This window comes from Chaetodon trifascialis, chromosome 3, assembly GCF_039877785.1.
Source record: "Chaetodon trifascialis isolate fChaTrf1 chromosome 3, fChaTrf1.hap1, whole genome shotgun sequence".
Lineage (NCBI taxonomy): Eukaryota > Metazoa > Chordata > Actinopteri > Chaetodontiformes > Chaetodontidae > Chaetodon > Chaetodon trifascialis.
The window spans coordinates 20,810,371-20,838,249 of NC_092058.1; the positions used below are offsets into that span (position 1 = coordinate 20,810,371).

Sequence of the window (27,879 nt, forward strand, 5' to 3'; positions counted from 1 at the left end):
GTGCATGAATGGTCGGCGAGTCTGAATGAACAGGAGCATTCTCCAGTGTTACCTAGCAACAGGGAGACTGGGTGCCTCTCTGACACACGGATAAAGATGGATGCTTTTTATTTTCCTCCATGCTCAGTTAGGGAGCAGAGTGAGACAGAGGGGTAGTGAAAAGAGAGGATGGGGAAGAATGGAGACATGCATGCCGAGAGCTTGATGGGAGGTATAAGGAGGGGTGAAAGAAAAACAGAGGGAAGGAGACAGTATGATTTTTCCTACACCCTAAGTCAGACTAACAGGTCATCAGAGAAAGGCTAGATTCTTTGTGAGGTCAGGACAAAACTGACACTGTGTGCTTCAGGGGTGAAGATTAGACTATTAGAGGGACACTAACATTTTGGGAAATATTCCTCCTTAACCAGAGACCCAGAGGTGGTTTGACCTATAGGTGAAACACAGGCTCGGCTCTTGACTGTCACCTTTTTCTCAGTATTTTCTAGTCGTAGTTTCCGAAGAGTGACATTGTGATTTTAGTTGCAGTTTGCTTCTACATCACAACTAGGCTCAAAGGCTGCATGCAGCAGCCCAGGGGTCCTGCTCAGAGGACTTGCCAGCACTGAATAATGTCGCTAATCTGAACAAAACCCTGGTGACTCCTGCCTGTGCTGGTGGAAGCTAACATGATAACACAACAAAACTTTGAAGTTGCTGGAAGGTGATTTTTTCCCCCACTTTTCAAAGAGGCTAACTACCCCCCACCCACTACTTCAAAGCATTTCCTCTGCATACAAGTTGTTAATTTCATTGCTCACTTCAGATCCCTTCCTGTAGCTCATCTCATGTACTATTCTGATTGATCCAACTGTTCCATTAGTCATGCTGTAGAAAAAACAGCTGTGAAAGAAACTGGGGGAGAAAAAAACACCTTCCATTACAGCTGTCTTGTACACTACTTTAGATAAAAATAAGCTATGTTGTACTCTGTGCATAAAATGTATAAGATAAGATAAGATAAGATAAGATAAGATAAGATAAGATAAGATAAAATAAGATAAGATAAAATAAGATAAGATAAGACTTCATTGATCCAACACTGGGGAAATGAAGTCATTACAGCCAGCAAGTATTACAAAAAGCAAAAAGGAATCTAAAACAAGGCATTGTGGTTGTAGAGGCAGGGAAATTATACACATTAGAGATTGTTCTGAGCAGCATTAACTGGGCTCAGTGACTGCAGTGTTGGAGATGCTGGGAGGTGCATTTTTTCACATTTAAAGGAGATCAGCCCCTGCTACTAACTAAACACATCGTGACTATGCTTCTCTTTTCACCTAACTGCGGTGCTGATGACAAACAAGGGTGTTTACCAAAGTGCTGGAAGAATAATGTATTAAACATATGTAGAAGGCAACGTGAAGGGGTATCATTTTAACTCAAGTAACTATCATTAAAGTTTTTAAGCGAATATGACATCAACTCACACACAAGTTGACCTTGAAAACAACTCCCTATAAAATGTGTTATTGCCTGTGTGAAGACACTGCACCTATAAAATAACATCATGGCAATTCATTTCATCTTCTTCTACAAACAGCATTAAACCATAACATGGTTGTCGCTTTCGAGGGTGAATTGAATGACTCCAGGTCTTTCAGACAAGACAAAAAATCTGCAGTTAAACAGCCTCTCTTGTTAACAATTGCTGAGTTGGGACTGTAGTGAAGTTTTTTCAGACAGTATACTTCAGTTAAAAACTACCCTTGGACCTATGTTACAACATAAAGGCATGTACTATGACCCTAGTTTTTAAAATGTACTGTATATTACTCCCCCCCAAGTACAACATATATGTGCCATTTGCTTGTCATGTTTATTACCCCATTACTCAATTTTGGCTTGTGGCAATTTGCAAAAGAAACATTCTTCTGACAAAGAGAAATATATATGAAATAGTTATTTCAGCCCATGCTCAAGTTCAGAAAAAAACCCTCACCAGATAGACATGTTCTTTATCCTGGAAGGCGTAGAGAAGCTGTGGGATCCAGGGACTGCTGTTCAGAGCCAGGATCCTCCGCTCCTCTTCATGAAAAACCACCTGGAGAAGAAATGGAAATGTATGCAATCAGTGTATATACATTAAATAAATGCAACATCGGTCCTGCACAAATTGTTATGATGAGTAATCCATTAACCACTTAAATTCATCTGTCTGAAATACTGAAAAGCTACCATCTTCAGTGCTTCAGTGGGGTTTAAATGAAATCTAAGTTTCTAAATTTAGCAAAAATTGTGACAACAACAACAATAATAAGTTTCTAGTTTTATAAGTTGGCTGTCATTTAAAATTCAGGTCAAGTAATCACAGGTGGCATGAACAAAACATTTCTTGTTCATGCAAGTTGCTCATTGTATTACTCACTTCAGACTCATGTCGCAGCTCATGTACTCTTCTGAATCAGATCTGCTCTATTAGTCACATGCCAGCATGCACAGCTGTGAAATAATGTCCCCAGATTTTGTTTTGTTGTATTCAACCCTACAGTACCCTCCAGTGGGCCTTTTTCAGACTGCTATTTTGGAGCACCAAATACTGAAGGTTAATACACAGTACAATTATTGCAAGGAGCATGGTGCAAAAAACACAACTTTAAGAGTCCTACAGCTGCAGGTATAGCACACAATTTTCTTCTTAATTTGCCTTCTTCATGTTTATTTGGTGATGAACAACACAATCTTTAGTTCATTTGAATGCCTACGTCATGGTTATATGAAATGTGTCCTAAATTCATTCATGAAAATTCACAATGTCTAAATCCTAACTTTTGCAGTAACTGAGCTTGGCTTTAGCTCTTGATACTGGTTGTAAGAAATGCCCGACATAACAGACCTTCTTCATTGCAGACATTTTTGATTTGCCACAGCGGGAAAAGCACAGGTGCCACTAACAACATTATCAATGGCTATGTGTCCCAATAAGTCATGGCTACATAAGTGAGCTAGCATGCACAATACCAGGACCCTAAAACTGAACACTTTCAATCTAATCAGTATCTTACATTTTCTTGAGTGCGTAAAACAGTCTTGCTCATGACTTTCAGTGCACAAACATCCCCAGTTGCCTTCTCCCGGACGACCTGGACTTCGGCAAAGTGACCACGACCCACCACTGCCCGTATGTCAAAATCTTGAACGCAAGGCAGCAGGGCCCGCAGCTCTGAGACCACTTCAGAAACTGTTTGGCAAGACACATGCAAACACACAAAGGTTTAACATCCACTGTTTCTGAGGAAAGAAGTGAAACAACTTTTAGGATATAAAATGTTAATGCACCACATAAATAAGACCATACTCTATTAGACATAAATAGTTCCATGCACATACCACTGGTATATGTATTAAATAAATTCTTCTGAAACCTGGCTTGTGCTGAGAATTACAGATCAATATTGTTTATATAGCTTATATTAGGTAATTGTGGAATCTGAATTTCTGTGATCACTTTTTAGGAAGACATAACTTTATACCGCAAAAACTGCTAACTAGAAACAGAAGAAAAGTATCATCGAAAAACCATAAATAGGTATGAACTAATGTGGTGGAAAGAATACTGGATTGGACAAAAGAAATCGTACACGTGTAAAATGCATACTTACACTTATTGACAAAGTTTGCCACATTATGTATCTTCATAAGCTCTGGGGATGTGCACTCTTGGTACAGCAGCAGCAGAGCCTCCAGAAAATCTTCCCGACCTCCAGTGCATCCTCCCTGCTGCCCACACAGGCTGACTCGGCCCTGAGGACAACACGAACACAGGAAAAGGAAGTCAGCTATTGTCAGTTACTGCGGCTGGATTTAAACTGTACAGTCTGAGGTGAGGCATATGTACACTTAGTGGCATTTCGGTCATCTAACAAATACACTACTTTACCTGAAACACCTGATTGAGTCTGGAGCTGCGGCTGGTGATGGGGTCCGCAGACGTAGGCAGGGTTTTCAGGTTTCCCTGACTCACGTATTTAAACTTCAACATGGCTTCTTGACAACAGATAACCTGAGCGAATGACACACAGTAGGTCGAAGTGAAGTGCTTACATGTAACGTGTAGGCTGAATTATATCTATGAAGGTAGTATGAGGGAAGACAGAAAGACCAAAGGGGAAAAAAATGTGTCAACAAATGTCAACAATGCGTCCCGTTAGCGTGCTGAGTTTATGTTAGCTAGCGTTTGCTAACTTTGCTAACAAAAATAACGTTAACGCGACATGCATGAGTATCTTTCAGGTATATTTACAGAGACAAAACAGTACGGTATGAGATTACTCACCAGCCTGCCATGAAGGTAACTATAATTTTGTTTTTAATACACAAAAAACATTGACGTGGAAAGGAACAGACTGTTTTCCTCTCCGTCAACGTTGTTTCCGGTCAACTTTCAAATTTTGCGCGTTCGCCGCCCACCTCTCGAGCCTGTTGAATGAAGGAGGCGCTTGATTGGGCCAATGGAAGTTTCTGGGCGGGCCCAACTGTTATTTTAAACCAATGACTGATATCTCACCATGTCCCTAGTTCACCACTAGGTTAGACTCTCAATTAACCATAGACATAATATACGTAATATATATACATATACATAATATATATTATGTCTATGTCAATTAACCTCTCACAGAAGGAAGGAGTTTCTACTCTTGGAGGAGCAGGTTGTTGTCATTTATATTTTGGGTAGTCTGACCTATTTTATCAGTGCAGGGGAGGGTCTTTTTGTTTTTTGTTACTCCATAAGTCTCTTTTAGTTCAATTTTCCCTGCAAGATTTATTCTATAAAAAAAGCAGATGAAAAATTTACATTAAAAAGATGACTATCATGTGTGCCAAGGTTCATAAAGGTGTGTTTTACATGCAGAGGAACAAATCCTGTGTCTGTATAAAGGCTTTATTTTCCTCCACATTAAAATGTCCTTTATGAAGAACATAATACATGCAGATTGTTATTAGTTATGTTTAATTGAGTGCATCATTTTTCTGTCCTGCAGCCTCTTCCACTTATCTTGGACAGTTGTTGATTCAGCTTTTTATTGAACAAATTTTCTCAAGTCCATTTAACCATTGGTTGGTTCTACATTTTTAAAACTTAGGTAGTGGTTCAGTTACATCAATTGAATCGTCTTAAAATGATTTGAAGTGTAGATTTTTCTTTTTTCTTTTTAATATTGAAATCTGGTTAATGTATTTATGCAAATTCAAGTGTCCCATATTTGACGATACTATGTGGGAAATGTTCTCAGTCAGTACAATGATGTAAATCCATTTTGAATTTAATTTATCCAAAAGAAAAGAGAGAGAGAGAGAGAGAGAGAGAGAGAGAGAGAGAGAGATCTGCTCTGTTGAACATCTTAGCTTGATGGCTGATGAGATTTGATGTCTCCAACATCAATGTTATTTTAGAAAGCTTTGTATATGCATGAGGCTGTGGGACAGTTGCCAATTTGTGCTGATTTGAATTTGTGCCAGTCAACTGGACTGAGAGACACTTACATAGTGTGTGTTATTGGCATTTGTGAAAATATAATTAAGTCTGGGCAAGGTCTTGCTTTTTAGAAAATTGAATGCAAGATTTAGCCGCCCTCCCCACCCTAATCATTTTTATACTGTCCCTAAACTGACCTTTATCTGTAAAACTGGTGGAGTGCCTGTTTAACCATGCTGTTTCCCAGTCTCAGTGATCACTATTGCTTCTTTTAGCTTCACAGACAATCATTACAATACTCTCTACAAAACACATCCATGATATTTCTCTGTACATAATAAATAACACTCAATAATTTGCACATAACCAAAATCAGGACCAAAACCTTTATTTCCGACAGATTTACATGTTTCATTATTGTCAGTTCCAGTTTTTCAGAATTGCATGGTCAGATATTCTAGACTAACAGGAGGCGTAGTGAAGAGACTGGGGACTGGCCAGCTGCCTTTAGCCTGCCCCAGTTTGTGTAGGAGGTGCTGGAGGTGTTGGTATTAAATTTGGGGTTGAGTCTGGGATTTGGGGTTTGGAGTTGGGTTAGGATTGGGGTTGGGGTTGGGATTAGGAGCCGGAGCGGGAGTGGGATTGGGATTTGGAGGTGTAGGGGCAGGGGCAGGGGCAGGGGCAGGCGCAGGGGCCGGGGCAGGCGCAGGCGCAGGGGCAGGGGCAGGCGCAGGGGCAGGGGCGATATAGCACCCTCTCTTGTGCCACTGCATGTCCCGCACACGTCGGACGGACTGGATCTGAGGTGCAGTGGCTCCCCAATCGTTCCAGTGCTTGAATTCTCCATGCTCAAACACATACTGGCGCCCTCTGTAGCCTGGATACATGTATCCCACCCACCTTCAGAGGGAAGAGGAAAAGGTAGTGTGCAACATGTCTGGGAGAGTGGACAGGGTTACGTAATATACTCATAAAAATACACATTCATTCAATTCTCTTTAAAAACAATTACATCAACTAGAAAAACATTTATCACTAGGAAGGCTGCAGCTTACGTTCCATTGATAGCCTTGGCACTAGCCACACGGTCCTGGAAACCATGAGCCCACAGACTGGGGACGTCATCATCAACAATCTCCATCTTTCTACCTTCAAAGCCTGCATTCTCAAACAGGTGCAGCTTGTGATCTGCACTGTCCTAGGGAGAAAAAAAACACCAGGTTTGAGCATTTTTGACAGGAAGTTACATCTACTAATGTTACACTGATAATACCGACCACTTTCAGAGGCCTGAATGAGCTCAGGTTGTAGCTACTCTGGCAGTTGGTCCAGGTGCTCCATCGAGGATACTCTCCTTTCTCCAGCACAAACTGCTCTCCTGCAAAGCCTGGACGCTCAAACCCCACCCATCTGACAATGCAGAGAAAATGCATTACATATACAGTAAATGCACACAGTAATCCGGAAAAATGTTTAACGGCTAGAGAACTGGATGCAGATGCAGTAAAATTTGATGAGACATGATAAAGGGACACTGAATTACTCACGGTCCCGACTCCACAATGATTGAGCCAATTCTCTGTGTCTTCTCAAACGCATTTTTACATTCACCGGACAGCTCCACCTTCTTTCCACGAAAGTTCTCAAACTCAAAAACGGCCAACTGCAAGACAGGTGGACAGCCGAATGATATGTGATCTCCACTGTCAGCAGAAGTCCAAATTTGGCTATTTCTGATTCATTCATTTCAACACATTCAGAATTCGTTCGCTTGTTTGGTACCTTATATGTCGCTCCGGCCCCTCCTTGGCCTTTTTCTGCTGGCAGCTGGTCTGGGGTTCCCTGCTGTTCTGTCATTTTCCCTCTACAAAGCACAGCAGTTGCGTTGTTTAGTGCCATAGATGGCTCCATTACATAGCTTTTCCCTCAGAGGTTGTTAAATTCATAGAAGAAACATTATCATTCTTTTAAAACGTGGTCACAGGAAAGACTTGCTGAGACAGAAATTTCTCCTTTTTATCAGAACTGCTTGCTTACAGTTTTGTTTTCCACACATCAAATACATCAGCAAGACATTTGCACACTTACGAGTTTATTTCATTCAAATCCTAGTTGTGTCAGTCATAAATATGTAAGAATAACACATTAATAATGCACAAAATGCTACTTAAGAAACAAGCATTTGGATGCAGATAGAAGAGACAGGGAGAGGGTAAAAGAGAAAGGCCTGCCAGAGAGAGGGACGATCTTTTTTTTTTTTTTTTTTTTTTTTACCTGAATGGCTTGTGCTTCACTGCACCTCGTACAAGCCACGCTCTCCGTCTTTCCTCTTTCTTTTCTCTTTTCTGCCTGTCTCAGTGTGAGGGTGTGTGTGGGTGTGGAGGCCTGGCGAGCGGTCGGTGGAGGCCAGTGGGGGTATTTATGGTTTATTTCTGGCCACAGCAGCAAAAAGCCTGTTGATGCAGCAAGTCTGTCGCGCCCATTGTGTCCATCACACTGCTTCTCAATAGGCTTGCCCCTCTGTCCCTGGCACACTGGCAAACGCTGCCCAGCTCTGCCCATGCTGCCATCCTGACCATGATCCTATAGTGGGCACATGCACTGACTGCCTGCCAAGAGAATGAACAGAGATCAGTCTCACTCAGCAGTATTGGCCCCACCCAGCTATCTTGCTCTCCAGCTTCCTGTCTTCTACCTGTTTCTTTACCTTTCTCTTCATCCAGCATCCAAAAAGCTGCATCCAACGTAGTTGCGTATAAAACACAAATGAGGCTGTGCTTTAAATATTTCAAAGTTGTGTCTTAAACTGACTTTATATGCTTATATGCATATGCTTCATCATGCTCCATAGCTGCCTAACTTTTGCACCATGGAGTGCAAGTTTCCCATAAACAAAAAAACACATTCTTGACTGTATTTCATAGAAAAACTTTTAATAAAACTCCCTCAATTTCCTTTTATCATACATTATGTTGATCACAAATGATTACAGCATTGATGACATGTCATTCTTCAACATTAAAGTGGCACCAAAAAGAATGTAGAGCAGATTAATGCATTTTTATGAGTTAAAGATTTTACAAAACACTCTGCCTGATTCTGTCATAGCACGCCCAAAACTTACTCCCAGGTCACCGTTGATGTTCTGTCTAGATATTTGGGTTTTCTAGTGAGACCAGAAAGGGCATCTTTAAGTTTTGTGGAACCTTACTTCAAAGTTCCAGTGTGTAGGATTTAGTGGCATCTAGTGGATAGGATGCAGATTGCCACCAGCTGAGCACCCCTCGCCTCACCCTGCCACAAACATGGCAGACTGTGTGGAAGAGGACCCACTCTCTGCATAGATACAAAGAGTTCATTCTAAGATAACAATAACACAACAACTCTTATTGTCAGTGATTATACAGTAATGAAAACATAATTATTATATCCCATTTCTGCCCGCAGATCCCCCAAAATCCTACACACTGGACCTTGAATGAGAAGACAGACATTCATGATGTAATTAAAAGAAAAACTACCTTGACCATGTGACTACAGAAGGTACTTGATGATTCTATTGCTTAGAGGTCCTGTATGGACGGTAATTTGTTATACTTTTTCATAAAGTGCTTAAAGGTTTACTGTGATTGGAAAGAGAATGTAAGGCATTTTGTACAATTTCAACCAAATACACACAAGGTGAAGGTAGATACCCTGCTGAAGGCCTAGTGTCATCAGTCCCTGTCAGTATATGATGAACACATTCAAACAATAAGACAGTCCATGGCTTTGCTCTAATGTACACTGGAGTGCCCCCCCCCCCCCCCCCTCCACTGAGCCTCTGTACAGCAAACATAAAACATGTACTTGGCATGAACACATCGCAGTCTTGGCACTTAGCCTTGGCAACATATTTCTTTGAAACAATACATAAGGTCTTGATGGCCTCAGTATCTCAGTAAACATCCAAAATAAGGCACTCAAACTTCAAAATGGAGCAACCATGGTAAGGTGTTTGTCAGCAGCAGCAGCAGCAGCAGCAGCAGCAGCAGCAGCAGCAGCAGCAGCAGCAGCAGCAGCAGCAGCAGCAGCTGAGATGGTCTGGTGTCTCCTGAAGGGAAAGAAAGAGAGAAAAGTTTCCAAATCACAGTCTACAGGAGGCCTTCACTTTATTTAATATATCAAAATTTATCACGTCATTTGTTGAATGGGTTTCGCTCCAAGTACTCTACACTACCATGAGTGTATTCATTTTTAGCACGGACGGCCCAAGTGGCACTCAAATCCGTGACCATCGGCGTAAAGGTAAGAGCTCAATATCGCTGCAAGCAGCACAGACCAGTAAAAGAGTGAAGCAAGGCGAACTGTATTCAGGTGTGATGAGGATGAGGATGTTTTTATCCTCTATGCAATTCTGATCATGATATGAGAAAGTGAGAAGCTTTGCAGAGACGTGGCCCACTTCCTGTTTTTGCATTTGCTGTCAGTTGAGTCAGCGTCTGCCTTAAGTAACATGAGTCTTCCTGACAGCATCGCCAGGAAGTTTAAACCCTTCACTTTCTATTATCATAAAACCTGTTAAGCTGTCTCATGACTCAAGCAAATTAGTCCTTTTAAATAATGCCTTCACTCCTAAGGTAATTCAGGGTATAAGCCAAATGTCAAAAATGTTCAAACTTTCACGCTCAGTGCCCCTCTGTGGCTGATCCTGTTAAGTCCTGTAATGCTCTGCATGTCATGAACAATTCACGGGATGTGAAAGCTCTTATGTGCTTGTTAGAAAATTCTGTAAAATTCTGTTGCAAAATAGGAAAGTCAACCAAAAGATGCTTTTTGGCACATATACTATCAACTTTGCATGAGAAGAAGCTAAAATATGTGCCTGTAACAAACTCAGACTGCTGGTAAAATGAGATATGTGGGAGTGGAACCTTTGTCTGATTCTGAAACATAAAAAATAAACAAATCCGGACCAGAGAAAGAAAACCTATGATAACAGGTGCTCTCTATCAATAATTAGTATAAGTCTATAAAGGGCTACAAAATAACTCTCCTTTTCTACAGCGAGAAAAACTCTGTATAGCAAGGAGTTTTTATTTATGTTTTATTTTATAATGAATGATCTGTAGAATATCTTTATCATTTTTTCAGTTATCACCTCATCCATGTCACTCACCTGTCGCCGGCTAAGCCTCGCCATCGTACTGACTCAGTCTCTTCTTGGACTTCAGTTCTTTCAGCCAAGCGGGAGACGAGACAGCACTGAATCACACAGAATCACAGTTCGGTGTCATATGTAAAAAAGCGTCTCCAGTGTTCAACAATTGTCTCATCATCTCTGGGATTTGTATATTCTGTTTGCTGTCGTGCTCGTATCTCACCCTCCGTCCGTGCCGCCTAAAGGTGGCAGCACACGCGCAGCCCCCGCAAGATGAGCAGCAGAGCGAGGAGAGCGTGGCAGCTGCGAGGGAGATGGTGCCGCCTCCTCCTTTTGACTGTCCCTCTCGTCTGCTCCCTTGTTTTCCTCTGCTTCCTCTCTTCCTCCCGGTCCTCCTCCACCTGTTTTCCTTTTTAGCTGTGCCTTGGGGAGCAAGTTCAGCACACTTAACTCGATTCAAATGCCATCCATTTGTACCAACTAATACAAACTGGAACTCTGAGAGCACTTACAAGTAAGGCTGCAGGGCTCAACCCAGGGAGCACGGGGACTCTCTGAGAGGTGGGAGGAGGAGAACAGACTATCTTCGGTTTAGGCTGGTCCTCCTCAGAGTCTGAGTCCCTTTGCTTGGTAGGTGCCTTTTCGTCTAAAAACACAGTTAAACAGATCAGCATGTTGTTTCCAGGCCACCTTTCTCCAGTAACAGGTTTATTTGATGGAAACATGTACATTAGATAACGTTATGGATGCAGTTCTGACCTATGGAGTCACGGGTCCTCCAGTCCAGGCTTTCCCTCTGATCCAAACCTGCACGGAACGAGCGTGACGGACGTGTTCGAATTCGCCTCTTGCCCAGATCTGCCTTTGATCTCTGAGCGCTGTTGTCGAGGAGAGGAGTGGAGCTCTGTGCACAGACACACACAAAACATTTCATCCAATGAATGCACAGGTGTGCATTCAGACAGACAAAAGAAATTCCCCAGGTACACATTCAAGGTAGCGAATGTTAGAGATATTAACTGTCACCATTGACAGAGGCGGGAGGATAAAAAGAAAGAATGACTGACCTCAGGGAACGGAAACAGCTCTGCCACCGTGTGAGAATCTGTGGTGTCCACATATTCAGGAGCTTTGTCAGGGATGGACACCGGACTGAAATGAGAAGGAAAAAGTTATTGTTTGGATGCTTCAGTTCAGGTTCAGGAGTAATTTTAGTCCAGCTTCACAAAGCTTCACTGCTCTGGGCTTCTGTGTTGTGCTCTGTTAACCACAAGGGGGCACAGGGAGCTCAACTCTTGAAAATACACATTTGAGTGCACTGCTGGTTATGCAGCCAAAGGGTTTATGTTTTAAAAGCATAAACATGAATTATATGCTCTGCTGACACGTACTGAGACACCAGCGATAAAGTAGGCCCTCCAAACTGCACCTTCGGGCTACTTTCTGTAAGACTTGAATGTCAGATAGCTGTAGGGCTTCTTTTTGCAGGTGTGCCCAGTGAAGAAAATCGCCGCAATGTGGAGCCACACCTTCAGCACAGGACACAAAGAATGACACTTAAACCTGTTTCGTCCTGTCTGTCGTGAAGCCACGTCAGGAAACAAGGCTGACGTCAGTCTGCAGTTCAGTGTGTTGTGTTTTTACTGTGTCACAAGCAGACCTACATACCTGTCAATTTCAGGTGTCTGTTCACACGCCTCATTCTGCAGGTCTATCAAAGCATCAGTGTCTTTGTCTTCACCGTCTGTGCAATAACTGTTAACCTGAGCCTGAGAGAGAAAAAGACAGACATTCAATTAAACTGGGAAATGAACAAGAAAACATGATGCAACAGAAGCAGAGAAAACTTGAAGGAAGCATTAGATACTGTGGGATATATTCAACTTCAATTTCATGTTAAGCATGTGTGGATATCTACCAACACATCGCTACCCATTTCTCTGCTGGATCAACTGCTTCATCACAGAAAATCAATGTGATGTAAATGTTCTTTTGATCTGTAAATCTGCACACTGGAACTTCACATTGTGGAGCCGAGGCAGGGAGAAAATGGGCCGTGTGTTGAGCCAAGATCACTAACTACAGAGGGAGAGTGGACTAAGGACCAGCCAAGCATGCATCTTTTAATGAGCTGGTCACAGAGGCTGGGCTGTCCTCAATAAACACCATAAGCATGTGTATGCACGCACACGCACTGGCTTACACACCTATATGCCAGTCACGCCCACATACTGGAATGCATGGGCGCACACGCACGCACACACACACAGGTTCCAAACAAAAGCAGCTAGTGTGCGCTTCCTCACAAACATTCCTTTAAGCTCACTTCACATTTCATCGAGGGGCACATCCCAATGCTGCGTTGTCTCGTATTGTTACCTGGATACAACACAACACTCGAGTAAACACCCCTGGCCTCCGCAGGATTTCACACACATCTCATCTCCTCCATGAGTCCATTTATTACTCAGGACTCACGGAGCAGCTTCATTTGCACAATGCCTGTTATCTGGCAACATCGCAGCATGAATGAATAGGCTTCTCGTTATTTTCCTACAGCCACAGACCGTGTTTAGAGAGAAACAATGTCTGCTCTGACAGAGACACAGTCGACAGGTGGTAAAATTAAAGTCTGAATCTATCCTGCCTTTATTACACTGCAGCTCACTATGTTTCTCACGCTGTTCACTCACATATTTTGTCATCACCTGACTCTGATACCTCCCTGTCATACTGTTCCAAACTTCCAGTGGATTCAAAGAGAAACTAAATTCATTTTCTGTGCATTTCCTCCTTGGCAGCGGTACAATAAGACAATGGACAGGTGCATCTCAGGGTTGTTTTCAGATTTGGGATGAAACTGGCCATCCACTTGTCTCAAGTCTATGTTTCAGGAAGATGAAAGTACCCTGGAATGAAAACATCATGCCTTAAAGCAGTAAGAATAGATTTTTGACCATTTGGAGGCAGCAGAAGGAACTTTAAACACAACAATGACACATGTTCTACTATCAGCATACAAAGCTGACAGCAAACAGTTGCCTCTATGCAACATCAGTATTCATGTATAGTAGTGTGTCTGATCACCTTACAAAGTCCATTATTTATTCTCCTTTTAGCTCTGTTTTGGCCTCCACCAACTCCTGAGGGAATTATTTGACATTTTTCAGCAGCTAAATGCTCCACTCCGTTCACCAGCTAGCTGCTAACACTTTCTGCCTTGCCTTGCTGGGCAGGTAGCAAACAGAGGGTTTATTGGATCTGTTTGGGTTAAAAAATATGTCTGCTGTGGCTGGAAACGCAGTTGATGAAGGTGAGACTGAACCAAAATAGTTAAGTTTGGTCGTAAAAGAGTGAGCTGAAAGACGCTAAAATGCTGTGATGATTCCTTCTGGATTGGTCACTGTGAGTAGTGACCTTTACATTATACATAGTCATTCAAGCCATTGTTGATATGAAGGTATCTGTTAGTGCAGCTTTAATCTGCATGTACACAGAGATTCAGAGGTACATACATGGTATATTAATAACGTTTAGAATGATCAGTTCAGCAACCATCTCTATAAGTGCAGACACTAGCTATTTAAATCTTCCCCACAGCACCACAACACCTCTAACCTACAGTAAAGTGTGTGCCGGTGCAGTGTGAAGTGTGGAATATGTGCAAGTCAAAACAGAGTCGGCTTTATTATAGTTTACCCCCATCACATTTTTGTCACGGTCGATGGAATGTGTAAGAGAGCTTGTTTACGGCACAGCGTAGAGGAAAACACCCTAAAGATGCCACAAGGACAAATAAGACTGTCAACAAAACATCACCTCTAACAAAGGAAAGTGATGGATCATCAAATTAACAGTGGAAATAGCCTGCAGGTTATATTTGCCTTCTGGGCCTACGTGTCTGCTGTGCATGTACACACACATATATATACACACGCACACACAAACACACACACTTCCACACTCACATGCAGGCAGCAGCCACAGTGAAGGCCTCAAAACTAACAAGACATTCTTCAGCATGCATATGTCTCAAAAACTGCCTCGTAATTACAGCTGGCACCCAGAGATACATTTGTCCTGTCTCCAAAGCAGATGATGATAAGATTCGCAGCAAGGGATTAAATAAAGAATATCTGATATATGAATCTGCTATCGTGCTGCTTTTGCCAGCATATTTCCTGTAGAACAAACGGCAGCAGCAGATACAGAGGGCACAGACACAAACAGCCATACTTGGATAAGCCCTGTCCGTGTCACACTTTGTTATAGTCCTCTGTTTTATCTCTGACACGCACCACAGAGACAGAGGGAAAGAGTATGCATGCACACTGATAAAACACTACATTTAGACAACTTCATCAGATAACAGCGTCCTTCCTGAAACAGACAGCCACTGCCTGCTGCACTCCCTTTTTTACATTTGCATGGCTAACACATGGGTGTGGAAATATTAGACTATGCAATGAGTTATTTGGGCTACATGGAGCTTTGGTGCAAACTGTTGAGAGCAGCTGAACCCCTCAGTCTAAGTTTGACGAACCCAGGCCATAAAAGCTGCTCTGTTCATTTCTCATTGTGTCATTAAAGGCCATTCATGTAAAATCTGATTGTCATTAAGCAATTCGTAAGCATTCACTGGCATCTACTGCATTTCTACATCAGCTCTTACAGAGCAGCTTTCACTGGCTCTCCTCTGCAGAGTCTGCCGACTCCTGATGGAGAAGCGACGCAGGGACCTCCTGCTGCGTCTGGCAAAGCTACGAAGCGGTGACATGGCTCTCTGAAACCTTCCTCCTCCATCTCCACCCTCTCCTTCTTCCCCTTTTTCCTCCTCTTCCTCCTCCTCCTGCTTCTCGTCCGCAGGGCCCCACACCAACTCCAGAGCCCCTTGCAAGGAGCGACGCACATTGCCCACCCAGCCCGCCACCTGCAGCTGGGCGGCCGACAGTTTCCCTCCCAAGTACTGCATGGTTCACACAGCTGGTCGTCCAGACACCAGGGTCACCATGGGAACTGGGTCACCAGAGAAACTGAGATTGTGCTTTGTTAGAGATGAAGGGATTTCGAGGGCTGGGTCTGTGGTCTTGCTTTCAGGAGGTAACGAGAGCACAATTTATCTTTTGTAAAAAGGTTTCTGACGGCACACAAAACGAGATGTAGTCCATCTTTCATTTGAGCGGGATCCATCCTCTCTCCATGTTTCTGTGGTTCAGGTCACACAAACATCCGGGAATAGTCTATTATTTGCTGTCAAGAGGTAAATACTCTGAGCAGCCATGTGTTTGCACTGTGACAACAGTATTCCACTGCAGCATTCACTATGATGGATGTGTCATCCTAAACAGCAGCGTCCCGAAGAAAGACTTTCCCATCATCACATTATCATCTCTTTAAAAGACTGTATCAAAAAATTCCCTTTTTTGTCTAAGCTTTGGAAGTACAAAAAACAGCTTTTCGTCCTGCACGAAACAATTTGAGCGATTACCTCTTTTCATGTGCCCCCTCTGTCTCCCTCTTGACTTGATCTGCCACAGTCAAACCTGTTTGCTTGTGTACCGACGTCCCAGTTCACATCACAACTCCACTTTCCATTCAGGAGGGAGAAAAAGAAGCAGCGTGGGAAATATGTCCCACTCCAAACATCCAAAGCCAGGTACAGAGAGGCAGATCACCCCTTTATCTCCTCTAGACCTGAGTGATTTCAGAGAATGTCAAAACAAAGCAGAGGTCTGTGCTCGGATGTGGAAAATCCCGAGGGAAGGAAGGTGCGGCAGGCTGGGCCAGGGTGCTTTCTGTACCTCCCTCCACTGCTCTCTTCCCATAGGTAGACGCAGGTAACTGAATGAAGCAGGTCTTTGTGAAGGCAGACGGAAGAGCAGAAAAAAACAAGAAGACTTTTGGAAAGTTGAGAGAAAGTTTGAGCAACAGGGAGCACCAGATGACTGACAGAACGGGCAGTGGACAACTTTCTTGTCCGTGCTTTAGCCCATCCTCTTTTGTGTGTGTGTGTGTGTGTGTGTGTGTGTGTGTGTGTGTGTGTGTAGAGAGAGAGAGGGTGATGGGCTCTCTCAAAACGGGGTGGAGATTTTGAGTAGAGAGACAAGACAGAGAAAGACGGGCACCATGTATGGTCATTCTGACACGCTGCCCTGTTGACTCCAAATGAGGACACGGTGACCACATAACACCTCGGCTCTTCTCACTATAAGATCTGTCCATCCGTCTGTCCGTCTGTCTGTCTGTCTGTCTGTCTGTCTGTCTGTCTGTGACTCACTAGTCTGAATGTTGCTGCACGGTTGGCTGCACAGCTTGTGTTTGCTCAGTAAACACTTTCCTCATTCTGCTCTGTCAAAATAAAAAGCTTTTCTCTGCTGTACATGTGTGTCTTTGCTCTGCAGGTTTCTTGCAGCATAAAAAGGTTATTTATTAAAATATACTTTTTAGTGCTATACTGGTCATATTATACCGGTGTAACGAAATAAACGTGTTGGCGTCTGTGGTGCAGAATCAGGAAGTGTGATTTTTAAGAGCAGCAGCACCTCTCAGTGGTGAAAGCAGGGCTGTGCTCACACAGTGACAAACAAAGCTTCAGTGCTAATGGCCTCACAGCAGTTAAGTCGCCATGTACAGTGCACCTTACAGTAGCTCGCAGGTTTTAGTGGGTTGGTTTGTTTGCTGAAGCGTGCACGCCACACAGCAAACAGAACAACGATATCACAAAGACACACGCACACGCTCACAGTGTTCAGCGCTGCAGGGTTCAGTGTTTTCATTAACTCTGCAAAAATGTTGCATGTTCGAACAGGCGGTGAAGCGATCTGTCTTGACTGGCAGGCCCCGTCAGCTGTTCGCTCACGCTGATGTTCTCTAATAGCTCGCTCTTTGCTGCCTTCACCTTGAATTGTTTGCCTTCCTTGTCTCTTTTCAGGGTAAAGTGCGATCATGTTTCCCTGCCATTATCTGATTTTTATTGCTCATTCCTGTTGCGAGATGTTCACTTAGACATTTAATGGACTTGACCTTGCACTTTAAATTTTGTGTCAGCTTTTTATAAGGCAGTCATCTTCACCGTCTGTTACTCTGCTACCTATAACAAGGCTAACGCTGCCAAGGTGACAAAAATTTCCCTGCAACATCAGCTGACTATGACACTCCCAGCTGATTATGACTGTTTCTTTCAGACAATGCAGACGACGTCTATTTGTGTTCCACCCAGAAGCTCACTCAGACGTGGTTTGTTGACGGCATGTGTATCATAACTCCAAAGAGCCTTTGAATGAGAATCAACTGAAGCAAAAAATAAACTTTCTGTTACACACAGCCTTGTGTTATTTATGTATCTTATCACATGCACAGCAGCACTACTGAAAAGTTCATACTTGTCAGATTTGGAAGATAAAAGTGGTCAAAGTCGCCAGCACTCAAAGGTTCTCCAGTGCCATCAGAAAAGAATCAGGAAGGTCAGTTTTTGCTGAGTGCAGTGAACTTAACTAGTTCAACATTTTGGGAAATATGCTGGTTCGCTGTGAAAGCTAGCCTAGCTTAGCATGAACAGCAGGAAACAGCCAGCTTGGCTCTGTCTAAATGTATTGATTGGCAAGCATCAGAAGTGCTGGTGGGTGGATTTTGTTAGCTTTGTTACCGTGCCAGGCTAGCTGTTTCCTGTTTCCAGGCCTTGAATTTATCATACATGCATGAGTGTGGCGTCGATTTTCTAAACTAAACTAAGACAGCAAGTAACTATATTTCCCAAAATGTCAATCTGTCTCTGCAAAGCTCATACGGTCTACTCAATGCTGCTTTAATTAGCCAGTGATCATTGCAGCTAACTTTTCGAGTGGTTTTGCTGCACTTGCTGAACTGGCTTTGCAAAAAAAAAGAAAAAAGCACGTAACAGGCTAACACTGGGCTATCTGCAAAGACTCACCCAAAGCTGCTGGAGATAACCCATCCAGGACGCCCATGTGAAATAATCCATGACACATTCAAACGTTCATAGCATGTCTTTTTCTTTCAAACCGGCTTTGAATTTGAAACCAATGTGTTCTTTACGCAAAAATAAAAACAAAATGAAAGCAGAAGAAAGAAATGAATGGGACACATGCACAGGAAGTCGTAACCTCACTTCCTGTTACTGTCATAACCACACGTGTGCATACATACACCAACAGTTTGATGTACGGTTGACTGAAAGATTCAGAAACTGCAACTAGAGAAGACGTTTGAAGAAACTGCAGTGTGAATGCTGGATGATGAGAGTGACGTTAAGCTGCATTGCTGACTTTTAAAGTCGAATAACAGCAATAATGTATGGAAGATGTGGAATATTTCATGTTTTCATGTTTTTTCTGTTTTCACTGAGCTTTAATTTCTATGGAGAAACAGCTGTAGTAGTGTGAGCAGTTGGAAAAGTGGGAAAGGGATGAAGGATGAAAGATATAATACTGTGTAAGATGGGAGCTAAACCGGATTGCTTCACTAATAGCTGGAGGCTAAACTGCATAGCTGGCTTAACTTTGTATGAAGAAGCAGCTGAAGGAGTGTGAAGAGAAAGGGAAAGGCTCTAATTCACGTGAATACAACTCAGCACGTATGAGCGATACGGAGCATTTGAACTTTGAATGGAGTTTCTGGCTGAAAGCTGAATGAGCAGACACTTGAGAAACACTTGATAAGTATGGTAATGTACAATTCCTGTGTGTGTGTGTGTGTGTGTGTGTGTGTGCGCGCGCGTGCGCGTGCCAAACTGCACTAATTAGCTCATCTCCAACTGTAGCCAAAGGTTGCCATGGTGATGCCATGCTGTTTGACTCCTGGCTCAGAGAGCTCATTTCATAGATGTCTCACTGAGGCTCACCTCTCCTTCTCCTGCTCCTCGCTCAAACACCTGAATCTTATCACCTCAGTTAAGATCTGGTCAGAGAGAGAAGACTGCTGAAGGGACTGCGTGATGTTTGTGCGTATAGCGTCAAATATGTGTAGAAACATCGCCGTTTCTGCCCTCCTCCTCTAATGTCTTTTTTCAGTTTACATTGGAGCTTATGGGGCCATTGCGTGGCACTCCTGTCACTTGGAGGCTCACGGTGCCAAATGTGCGAGTCAGTGTGATTCCACAGTTTCATGTGTAGAAACAGCACACCTTTCGCTGTGTTTTGATGTAAAAATAATGTGAAATTGGTTGGAGTAAGAGGCAGTTTAAGTGAGGTTTCTTTGAAGATCTCAAAGCTTTGCTCCACTCCAGTGATGATGTCACCCAGTAGAGCTGAGAACATTCCGCCCCATACACACTGATGTAAAGATCTGAGAGGCACTGAAACTTAACTCTAAACTTTAAAACTGCCATTGTGTAAAACATCTGAATGACACGAAAAAGCTGGACTAATGTGAGAAAGTCCAAATTGTTGCGAACGTTTGAAACTTTGAACTTTGAGTGTCAAGCTGAAAGAAGACGAGAGTTAATTTGAGTGACGAAAACCTGGAATATTTCGGAAAGTATGAAAGGTAAGGATGAGAAAAGTGACTGACTGAGCTGAATATTTTGATGTTTCATCTTACATTGAAAAATGTGGAAGGACTAGAGCGGCAAAGAACAGGTCAGAAGAACATGCGCTGTTTGTTTCCGGCATTAAAAAAAAAAAGTGGGAGTAAACTGACTGACGGTGCCGGACAACCCTTGCACGAAACTAAATGGATGTGAAACATGGAAAAGAAATTCAGTTTCACGTGTGTCCTTTTATCGTCAACACTCACCTCCCTCAAACACTCTGTACTCTAAGACTTAAGCTCTTGCTGTCAGATGACACTGCTGACACATGGCACGTAGATGCAGATATCAGGCCATGCTTGTTTTACTACTCAATGTCACACCTACACACACACACACAAACACAAACAAACACACACACAAGTTCTTAGGCTGTGACTGAACCAGGCTGAAGCAAGTATGGTGAGATGTTTTTCCTCGTGCTCAGTGTGTTGGTGCAGGTGAGGCGTGTGTGTGTGTGTGTGTGTGTGTGTGTGTGGCTGCCAGGCTGATGTGATTCAGTGGAGAAATAACCACATTCACATGTCCACTCCTGCCTCGCTTCCTCACCTCACCCTTTCTGACTAACTCAACTATTAACTCTTTCACATAGAACTGTGCTGGTGCTGACAACAACAAATCCAGGTGCGTTTACCTCCATCTCGTCTTCTTCTTCTGCAGCTTCACCTTCCTTCGTCTCCTCCTCTTCCTCCCTCTCCAGACTGTCCTGGGCTGACGTGGGCTCTGAGCTGTCTGCTTCCTCCACCTGCTCAGGCACTTGATGTTCCTGAGGGCTAACATCCAGGGGCACCAGCACCTCCACTTCCTCTTTATCCACGGGGTCAGGTGCCAAAATGTGGATGACTGGAGTGGTTTCCACTTTAGCGCGTGAGCCCCATCTCTTCGTTTTGACCGAAAAATCGTCAAAGTCCACGTGCGGAGGCTGTCTGACGGAGAAGTCGTCGTAGTCCACCAAGCTCTCTGTGGGCCCTTTAGCAAAGGGGGAATATGGTGGTTGTGACTTCTGAGGCACATCTTCAGAGTCAAAGCTGATTAAATTTGGCTCGTCCACCACGCTCTCGCCTTCCCTGTTGGTCAACCCACCACTTCCTCTCTCTTCCTCCATTCCGAGCTGTTCCTCCAGTTCTTGTGCTCGCTTTCTTTCCAATTCCTCTTGCCTTTTCGTCTCCAGCTCCTCCACTCTTTCCTGTTCTATCTGTCTCTTCCTTTCCTCCTCCCTTCTCTCCTCCTCTCTCTGTTTCTCCTCTTCCATTTGCCTCATTCTCTCCATCTCCTCTTCTTTTTCTTGCTGCTCTTTCAGCCTCCTCTGCCTCTCTCCTTCCTCCGCCTCCACTCTTAGGCTTTCTCTCTCCCTCTCCTCTTGTCTGAGTCTCTCCTCTTTCTCTCTTTCGCTCTCTTCTCCTTTTTCTTCTTCTCCTCCCAACCTCGCTGTCTTCTTCACCCACTCCTTTTCCCACTCCTCCTCTCTTTCTTTCTCTTTATTCATTTCCTCCTCTCGCAGTTTTCCTTCCAATCTGTGCTCCTCATGTTCATGAATTGACTTCTCCTCCTCCTCCTCCTCCCTCAGCCTCTGTTTTTCTGCTTCCTCCCTTAGTCTCTCTTCTTTCCTCTCCTCCTCCTTCAACCTCTCTCTTTCCCTCTCCTCCTGATCTTGTTTAAGTCTCTCCTCTTTCTGCATTGCTTTCTCTTTTTCCTCTTCTCTCTGCCTCTGCCACATCAGCTCCATCTGTCGTTCTCTCTCCATCTCTTCTTCTCTCAGCCTTTCCCTTTCCCTCTCCTCTTCTTTCAACCTTTCCCTCTCCCACTCCTCCTTCCTCTCTCTCTCCATCTCTTCTTCCCTCAGCCTTTCCCTTTCCCTCTCCTCTTCTTTCAATCTTTCTCTCTCCCGCTCCTCCTTCCTCTCTCTCTCCATCTCTTCTTCTCTCAGCCTTTCCCTTTCCCTCTCCTCTTCTTTCAATCTTTCTCTCTCCCGCTCCTCCTTCCTCTCTCTCTCCATCTCTTCTTCTCTCAGCCTTTCCCTCTCCTCTTCTTTCAACCTTTCTCTCTCCCGCTCCTCCTTCCTCTCTCTCTCCATCTCTTCTTCTCTCAGCCTTTCCCTTTCCCTCTCCTCTTCTTTCAATCTTTCTCTCTCCCGCTCCTCCTTCCTCTCTCGCTCCCTCTCTTCTTCTCTCAGCCTTTCCCTTTCCCTCTCCTCTTTCAACCTTTCTCTCTCCCACTCCTCCTTCCTCTCTCTCTCCATTTCTTCTTCCTTCAGCCTCTCTCTTTCCCGCTCCTCCTCCTCTTTCCTCTGCCTTACCTTTTCCCGCTCCCTCTCTTCTTCTTCTTTTTGTTTCTGCTCTTCCTCTAGCTTAAGTCTCCACTGTTCATTCTCCTCTGCTCTCCGTTTTTTTTCAAACTCCAAATGCTTCAGGCGTTCTGCTTCTTGCTCTTGTCCCTCTTCATCCTTCTTCTGAAACATTCCTATTCTTTTGTAGACAGGCAATGGCACAGCGATGTCCTCCTCGGCTTCATCCTCAGAGGCATTTTTTTCTTCTTCTTCTTCTTCTTCTTCTTCTCCTTCGCTGGAATCGGACTCTGAGCCCAGGATCACTGGAGGCCCTCCATCATCTTTCTCCACTACGCCGAAGCGAACAGAGCGGCGTTTGACATTGTCCCTCTTCATAGCGTGCTGAGCACTCTCGCTTGCCGAGTCTTCCTCGTCAGTGGCAGGGTGGCTTGGAGATGGGCTGCGATTGCGTAGCTGGACATCACCCTCTGATGATTTGATCTCCATGTGCTCTCCTGATGCCTCTTTTGGGCTTTGCGGTGATTTATCTTCAGTAAGAGCATCTTTAGATGCTTTCACTGGGGTCTCTATGGGCTGTTCAGCAGGTGAGACCTTTGAGGGAAGCTCCACCGCCTGACTGGACGATGTCCCGGTTGCAGGAGGTTCAACAGGCGGCGTTTTGGGTGTTTTCTCTGCTGCTGGAGGAGTCGCTGGCTCAGAGCTGTGGAAGACATAACAGCAGTTCAAGGTGAAAATTGTTGATGATCCTGCTAGATTAGAAATCTGCCTCCCAGCACCTCTAAAGCTGGGTAAGTCATGTGTTACATCTTTTTTGTTTGTTTAAATTATGCAAAAAATGAAATGTGAAAAGCTGTGGCTTGATGAGGAGTTGCATGGTGGATCTCTGTCTTGGTCTGAGGCTGTGAATCCTAGAGTCTTGTCATTTCAGTGAGGATGCCAGGAACCAGCAGAGACTCCAGACTCCATGCGTTAATTCTGAGTTTTGAAGGTTTTGGACAGGGCGAGGCTAGCTGTTTCCCAATGTTTCCAGTCTTTATGCTAAGCTAAGCTAATGCCTTCTGTCTCCATACTATAGATACCACACAGAAGGTGTCAATCCTCTTATCTAACTCTTGGCAGTAAAGAAAATTAATGTATCAATGTGACCTGATGCGATCAAATGCGCTCAGATGTATTGATGTCGAACGTCAAACCATTCCTTTGAAGGGTTGGTTCACCCAAATTCCCCCACAAAAAACACATTCTCTCACTTTCCTCCAGTTGTCTCTAACCATTCAGATTGCTTTGGTGTCACTTGCCAGCTTTGGAGAAATTCATCTGGAAGATTTCCTTCTCACTTCAACAGTGACGTCATTGTTTTTGTATTTTCACCACTGTGAGCCATGTAAACAAATTGCAGTCTGCTTTGCACTCTTATCTAAACTTTGCTATTTGAGGACATAAATTTTACCACACCCTCAGGAAGGTTCACACAAAGTGCAGTAAGAAGAAACTCAAACGTTCCTGCCTCAACAGTTCTAAACTCGCATCTTTCCAATGACAGTCAAATGCCATATGTGCCATTAACTTTAAAAGCATGGATTGATTGCTTTTGCTTGATTGCACTAAGGAGAGAATGTGCTTTCTCTTTTACTCATGTCTTAACACGTCCCCGGACACAAACAGCACAGGTGAAACAAGGCTCACTCACCTCTTAGAGCGAGATCGGGGTACAACCTGAGGCTTCCCCTCAGCCTTCGGGCGCTCGGAGCTCGTTTCAGTGGTCCAGTTTTTGATTCTCGCCTTCACACCTCCTGTGCCGTTCAGGATTTCTGGGTCCTCTCTCCTTGTTTTGACCTCTGGCCTCGATGACGAGTCAAACAGAAGGCTGATCCTGCGTTTTATGCTGCCTCCTCCACCGTAATCCTCCTTCAGTCCGCCTTCATCGCTCGCTGCGTTCGACGGCTCCGGCGTGGTCTGGGTCGGCTCTGGATCTGAAGACTCCGGCTTCTTTGCCTCATCTTTGGTGCTGGGTGTAGAGACGGTGATGGTGGGCTGGGGGAGCAGAGGTGGGCCACCTGACTGAAACTTGGAGGTGAGCTCTGTGGGCAGCCGCTTCCTGACGCTGCCCCGCGGATATGTTGGATTGGCCGAGGTGGTAATGTCACTACCTGATTCTTCAAGCTTTTGCACCACAGAAGTCTGAGTTCCGTCTTCCTCCTTTTTTCCATCTTGCTGTTCTGAGTTAGTATCTGTGGATGCTTTGTGGTTTGTCTGGACCACGTCATCTTTCTGGATTGGCTTGGACTGGGGTGTCTCTTTGGGTGGAGCGGTTTGTGGGGCTGGATCTGATTTTGCTACACTAGAATCAAGAGTATCTTCTCCACGTGGAACCGCTTTGCTTTCTTTGCTTATTTTTGGTTGCTCTTTGGAGAGCTCGCTCACAGAGCCGGGTTTGGAATCAGAGGCGGCGCGTTGCTGAGCAAGGATGGGCAAAGCCGGTCTGACTCTGGGTGCGCTGGTGAGCACTAATTTTTCGGCCTGCTGCGTCGCCGTCTTCGGGGCCCCAGCGAGCGTCTTCGGGGCATGGATGGAGCGAATGCTGGTGTTCTTCTGCAGAGAGAAGGGCTTGGGAGCGAGCCGAGGTTTGGGGCACAGAGCCGGCTTGGGTTTTGAGATGTCACCAGTCTGGGAAGCCTCGACGGAGCTCTCCATAACTGAGTCGCTGAAAGAGGAGAGGAAGCGTCAACATACAGCACGCTCCACATTCACACTGAAAAAACACTCTCACTCGAGATGCAGCCTGTTGGTTGTGTTGCTGCAATAAGGGCCGGATCAGTCTGGTCGGTCAAGATTGTTGAAAGCACAGCTGCAAAGAGAAACTAATCACTCAAACTAAACAAAGAAATACTCGAAACTAAGAGAAGTCTTCCTGCTGGGATTCATTTTCTTATTTTCTCCCTCACTTTAGATTTTGAATAATAAAAAATATGTTTCAGTTGCTTGTCAAGGTCTGACCTGTCACTGTCATTCTGTCGGCCTGGGTGATAAGTGTGATGTTAGGAGTAACCTGTGGGCGCTCATATTTGATGTGAGGATGTCCGACGTTTGACTTATAGTCAGTCTAAATGAACAGAGAGCTGTCACTCTCAGGACGGGTAAATGAACTGTGTGTACATGGCTGGAATCCCTGCATCATCCAGTCATAACCGATCACATTTATGAAGGACAAACTATTTATCAACTAAAACATAGACAGAATGAAAAAATGTGCCAATACTAGACTATTATAAGATTGTATCTACCATAAACTTTGCCATATCTAACCAATGACAGATTATTAACCCTCTGCTGTGGATCTCTGATAGCTTCATAATCACTTCAAAGTGCAGCCTGCAGGGAAGTCTCAGATACAGTACAAGGAGTACTAGATGCAAACAACTGCAGACATGATGTGTGATATGACACTGTTAAATGTGTGATTTTGACAGTGGCAGCAAAGCCAGCTGACAGTTGTGACATTTTTAAACCACACTTAATATCAAAGACTAAAAGAGGAATGAAAACAGACATGTAGGAGACATGTTGTCAAAGACTGAAGCAGGCCTGATGAGTCATCCACACAACAACAAGACGGTATGCAGGGAAGACACAATCACACCGGATCTCCAACTGATCCGAACCACTGAAAGGCAAACAGGCATCTGTGCAAGTATTGTCACGTGAGCACAGCGAACGTTCACACCCCACAAGGCCAAATTGACACAGCGTGTGAACAAGATAACAGTACTGTTACCAAATTTGTTACACCAAATACCACAGGCTTTGCACTATCCGGTTTGACCTGTAAGACTTTGACACAAACCAGTCACTCCACGCCTCACAGTATAACACTGAGCGTTTCAATGTGTCAGCAAAACGCTCAGTCACCCTCACGTTATCAGCCCACATCTGCTTTACATAAACTGTTCTGATTGCAGACAACAGGCCGTGTGTGTGTGCACTTTGGTATTTCTGCATGTGGTGTGTTTTGCAATTATCTTCCTGCTGCATTGCTCAGACAACACAACACCTCTGGGTGTGCATGACATTGTGTAATGGGATCAGAGGGAGTCCTAAAGCTGCGTTCACCACCCGGCGAGGTGACATGATGTGTCCTCTTCGTATCTGCCTTCCCTCACTCTTTTCCTAACTGTGGGATTCCTGAGAAATAAACAGTGTCAGGCAGATACAGCTGCAGTGGGTAGATTATTCCTGTTGTCTGTTTAGGACACATTCACGGACTGTAGGACCTAGTGAAGATCAGTCTGCAGCAGCGTTTTTTTCTACCGTATCTGCGCTGACGTTACACTCAGTGCCTTTAGTTATGATGTCCATCCTATTTATCAATTTACGAGTGATGCTGAGAGAAGCTAACCGCTTAGTTTGGGGCCAGTCCAGTCCTCAGAGAGCCAAACTTCGCAATGTAACGACAGACCTGAAACGTTACATCAGTACATATGTTTCAGTGCGGGCTGTTAATAAGTCACTTATAACCGCGTCAACAATGAACTCCCAGTCGTTGAACCAGCAGTGGATCCTCTGCAACTGTACAAAGGAAACAGAGACGAACGAAGTTCACTTACGTTTAATTCAAGTTGTTACTTGCGTAAGGATAGTCCACATGCACGCGTGTGCTCACAATCAACATATAACGTTACGCAGAATATTTACGCGACAAAGGCCAGAATAAAGATGGTGCACCTGCTCTTCACATCAGCTTTACGAACTTTCCTTTATGCTTCGTTAGCAGTATAAAGTTGTTGTTTAATTACCTTTTGTCTTCACGCAGTCATACAGGTGGTGGAGGAAGGAGGGAAGGAAGCGGGAAGAAGTTAAAAAAGAAAATTGTTCCTCAGTTTTCCGCGATCGTCTCGGCTGCTGAGCTGTTAAGAGAGTGTTTTTTTTTTTTTTTGTTTTTTTTTTTTGTCCAAGTCATTCACACTAACGAGACGTCAGACTGCTCATACACCCAGCAGACACTCCCTCTGCCCGCCTCAGGTCCAGCCACGCTGCCCCGAAGTCAAGTCACATACGGAGAGACGCTTTTAGACAGGAAGCGACGTGTGTTTACTTCAAAATTAAAGAGTTTTTGAAAGTCACTTTTGAATTAGCAAAATTAAACAAGGCAGTGAGTGCCACAGACTCAGTATTGAATTACAAATGGAGTCCTCAGATCTAATTCAGTTTGGTCAGTACAAGGGTTTGTATTAAGGTCTTAACTGGACTGATAATTCAACAAAAGACTTAATTCTTGCAGCAGGGGCGTCAACAGTGATGGGCTTAGGCCGTCAGCCGTTGGTGGGGCACCAGCGCTCAGAAAGACATAATACATTTATGCTGAAACACTTCCTGCATCAGGTTTTCTCCATTTTACCTGGAGTGCACATTATCAGGTTTTCTTGAACATTGGGCCACTGTAGAGAGGA

At 44.1% G+C, this 27,879-nt stretch overlaps 3 protein-coding genes across 4 annotated transcripts in view; all 3 read right to left on the reverse strand.

Annotated features, from left to right (window-relative positions):
- The window catches only part of cita (citron rho-interacting serine/threonine kinase a), a 37,273-nt gene extending 32,915 nt beyond the window's left edge, over positions 1 to 4,358 (reverse strand). Inside the window, exons 1-5 of the mRNA XM_070958929.1 lie at positions 4,316 to 4,358; positions 3,920 to 4,042; positions 3,642 to 3,783; positions 3,045 to 3,220; positions 1,982 to 2,083 (exon numbers count right to left, since the gene is read on the reverse strand). Coding sequence (XP_070815030.1) covers positions 1,982 to 2,083; positions 3,045 to 3,220; positions 3,642 to 3,783; positions 3,920 to 4,021 — 522 coding nt within the window. The 5' untranslated portion in view covers positions 4,022 to 4,042; positions 4,316 to 4,358. The remainder of the gene's footprint in view (positions 1 to 1,981; positions 2,084 to 3,044; positions 3,221 to 3,641; positions 3,784 to 3,919; positions 4,043 to 4,315) is intronic.
- Positions 4,359 to 5,855: 1,497 nt separating this feature from the next.
- Positions 5,856 to 8,185, reverse strand: LOC139328783 (beta-crystallin B3-like). 2 transcript variants are annotated; one of them, XM_070958794.1, is made up of 6 exons: positions 7,733 to 8,185; positions 7,241 to 7,322; positions 7,006 to 7,121; positions 6,736 to 6,868; positions 6,514 to 6,656; positions 5,856 to 6,358 (listed from the first exon to the last, which is right to left on the reverse strand). In XM_070958794.1, exons 2-6 carry the CDS (start codon positions 7,313 to 7,315, stop codon positions 6,010 to 6,012), a joined length of 816 nt encoding a protein of 271 aa, XP_070814895.1. In that variant the 5' UTR covers positions 7,316 to 7,322; positions 7,733 to 8,185; the 3' UTR covers positions 5,856 to 6,009. The 2 variants fall into 2 exon arrangements, with proteins under 2 accessions (XP_070814895.1, XP_070814894.1); XM_070958793.1 differs by lacking the exon at positions 7,733 to 8,185 and having other exon boundaries at positions 7,241 to 7,357.
- Positions 8,186 to 10,618: 2,433 nt separating this feature from the next.
- On the reverse strand, positions 10,619 to 27,330 carry LOC139328780 (apical junction molecule ajm-1-like). Its single transcript, XM_070958790.1, has 9 exons — positions 27,226 to 27,330; positions 24,123 to 25,136; positions 20,780 to 23,132; positions 12,267 to 12,367; positions 11,666 to 11,750; positions 11,358 to 11,502; positions 11,111 to 11,244; positions 10,822 to 11,021; positions 10,619 to 10,702 (listed from the first exon to the last, which is right to left on the reverse strand). Exons 2-9 carry the CDS (start codon positions 25,124 to 25,126, stop codon positions 10,627 to 10,629), a joined length of 4,098 nt encoding a protein of 1,365 aa, XP_070814891.1. The 5' UTR covers positions 25,127 to 25,136; positions 27,226 to 27,330; the 3' UTR covers positions 10,619 to 10,626.
- Between the last annotated feature and the right edge of the window lie 549 nt (positions 27,331 to 27,879).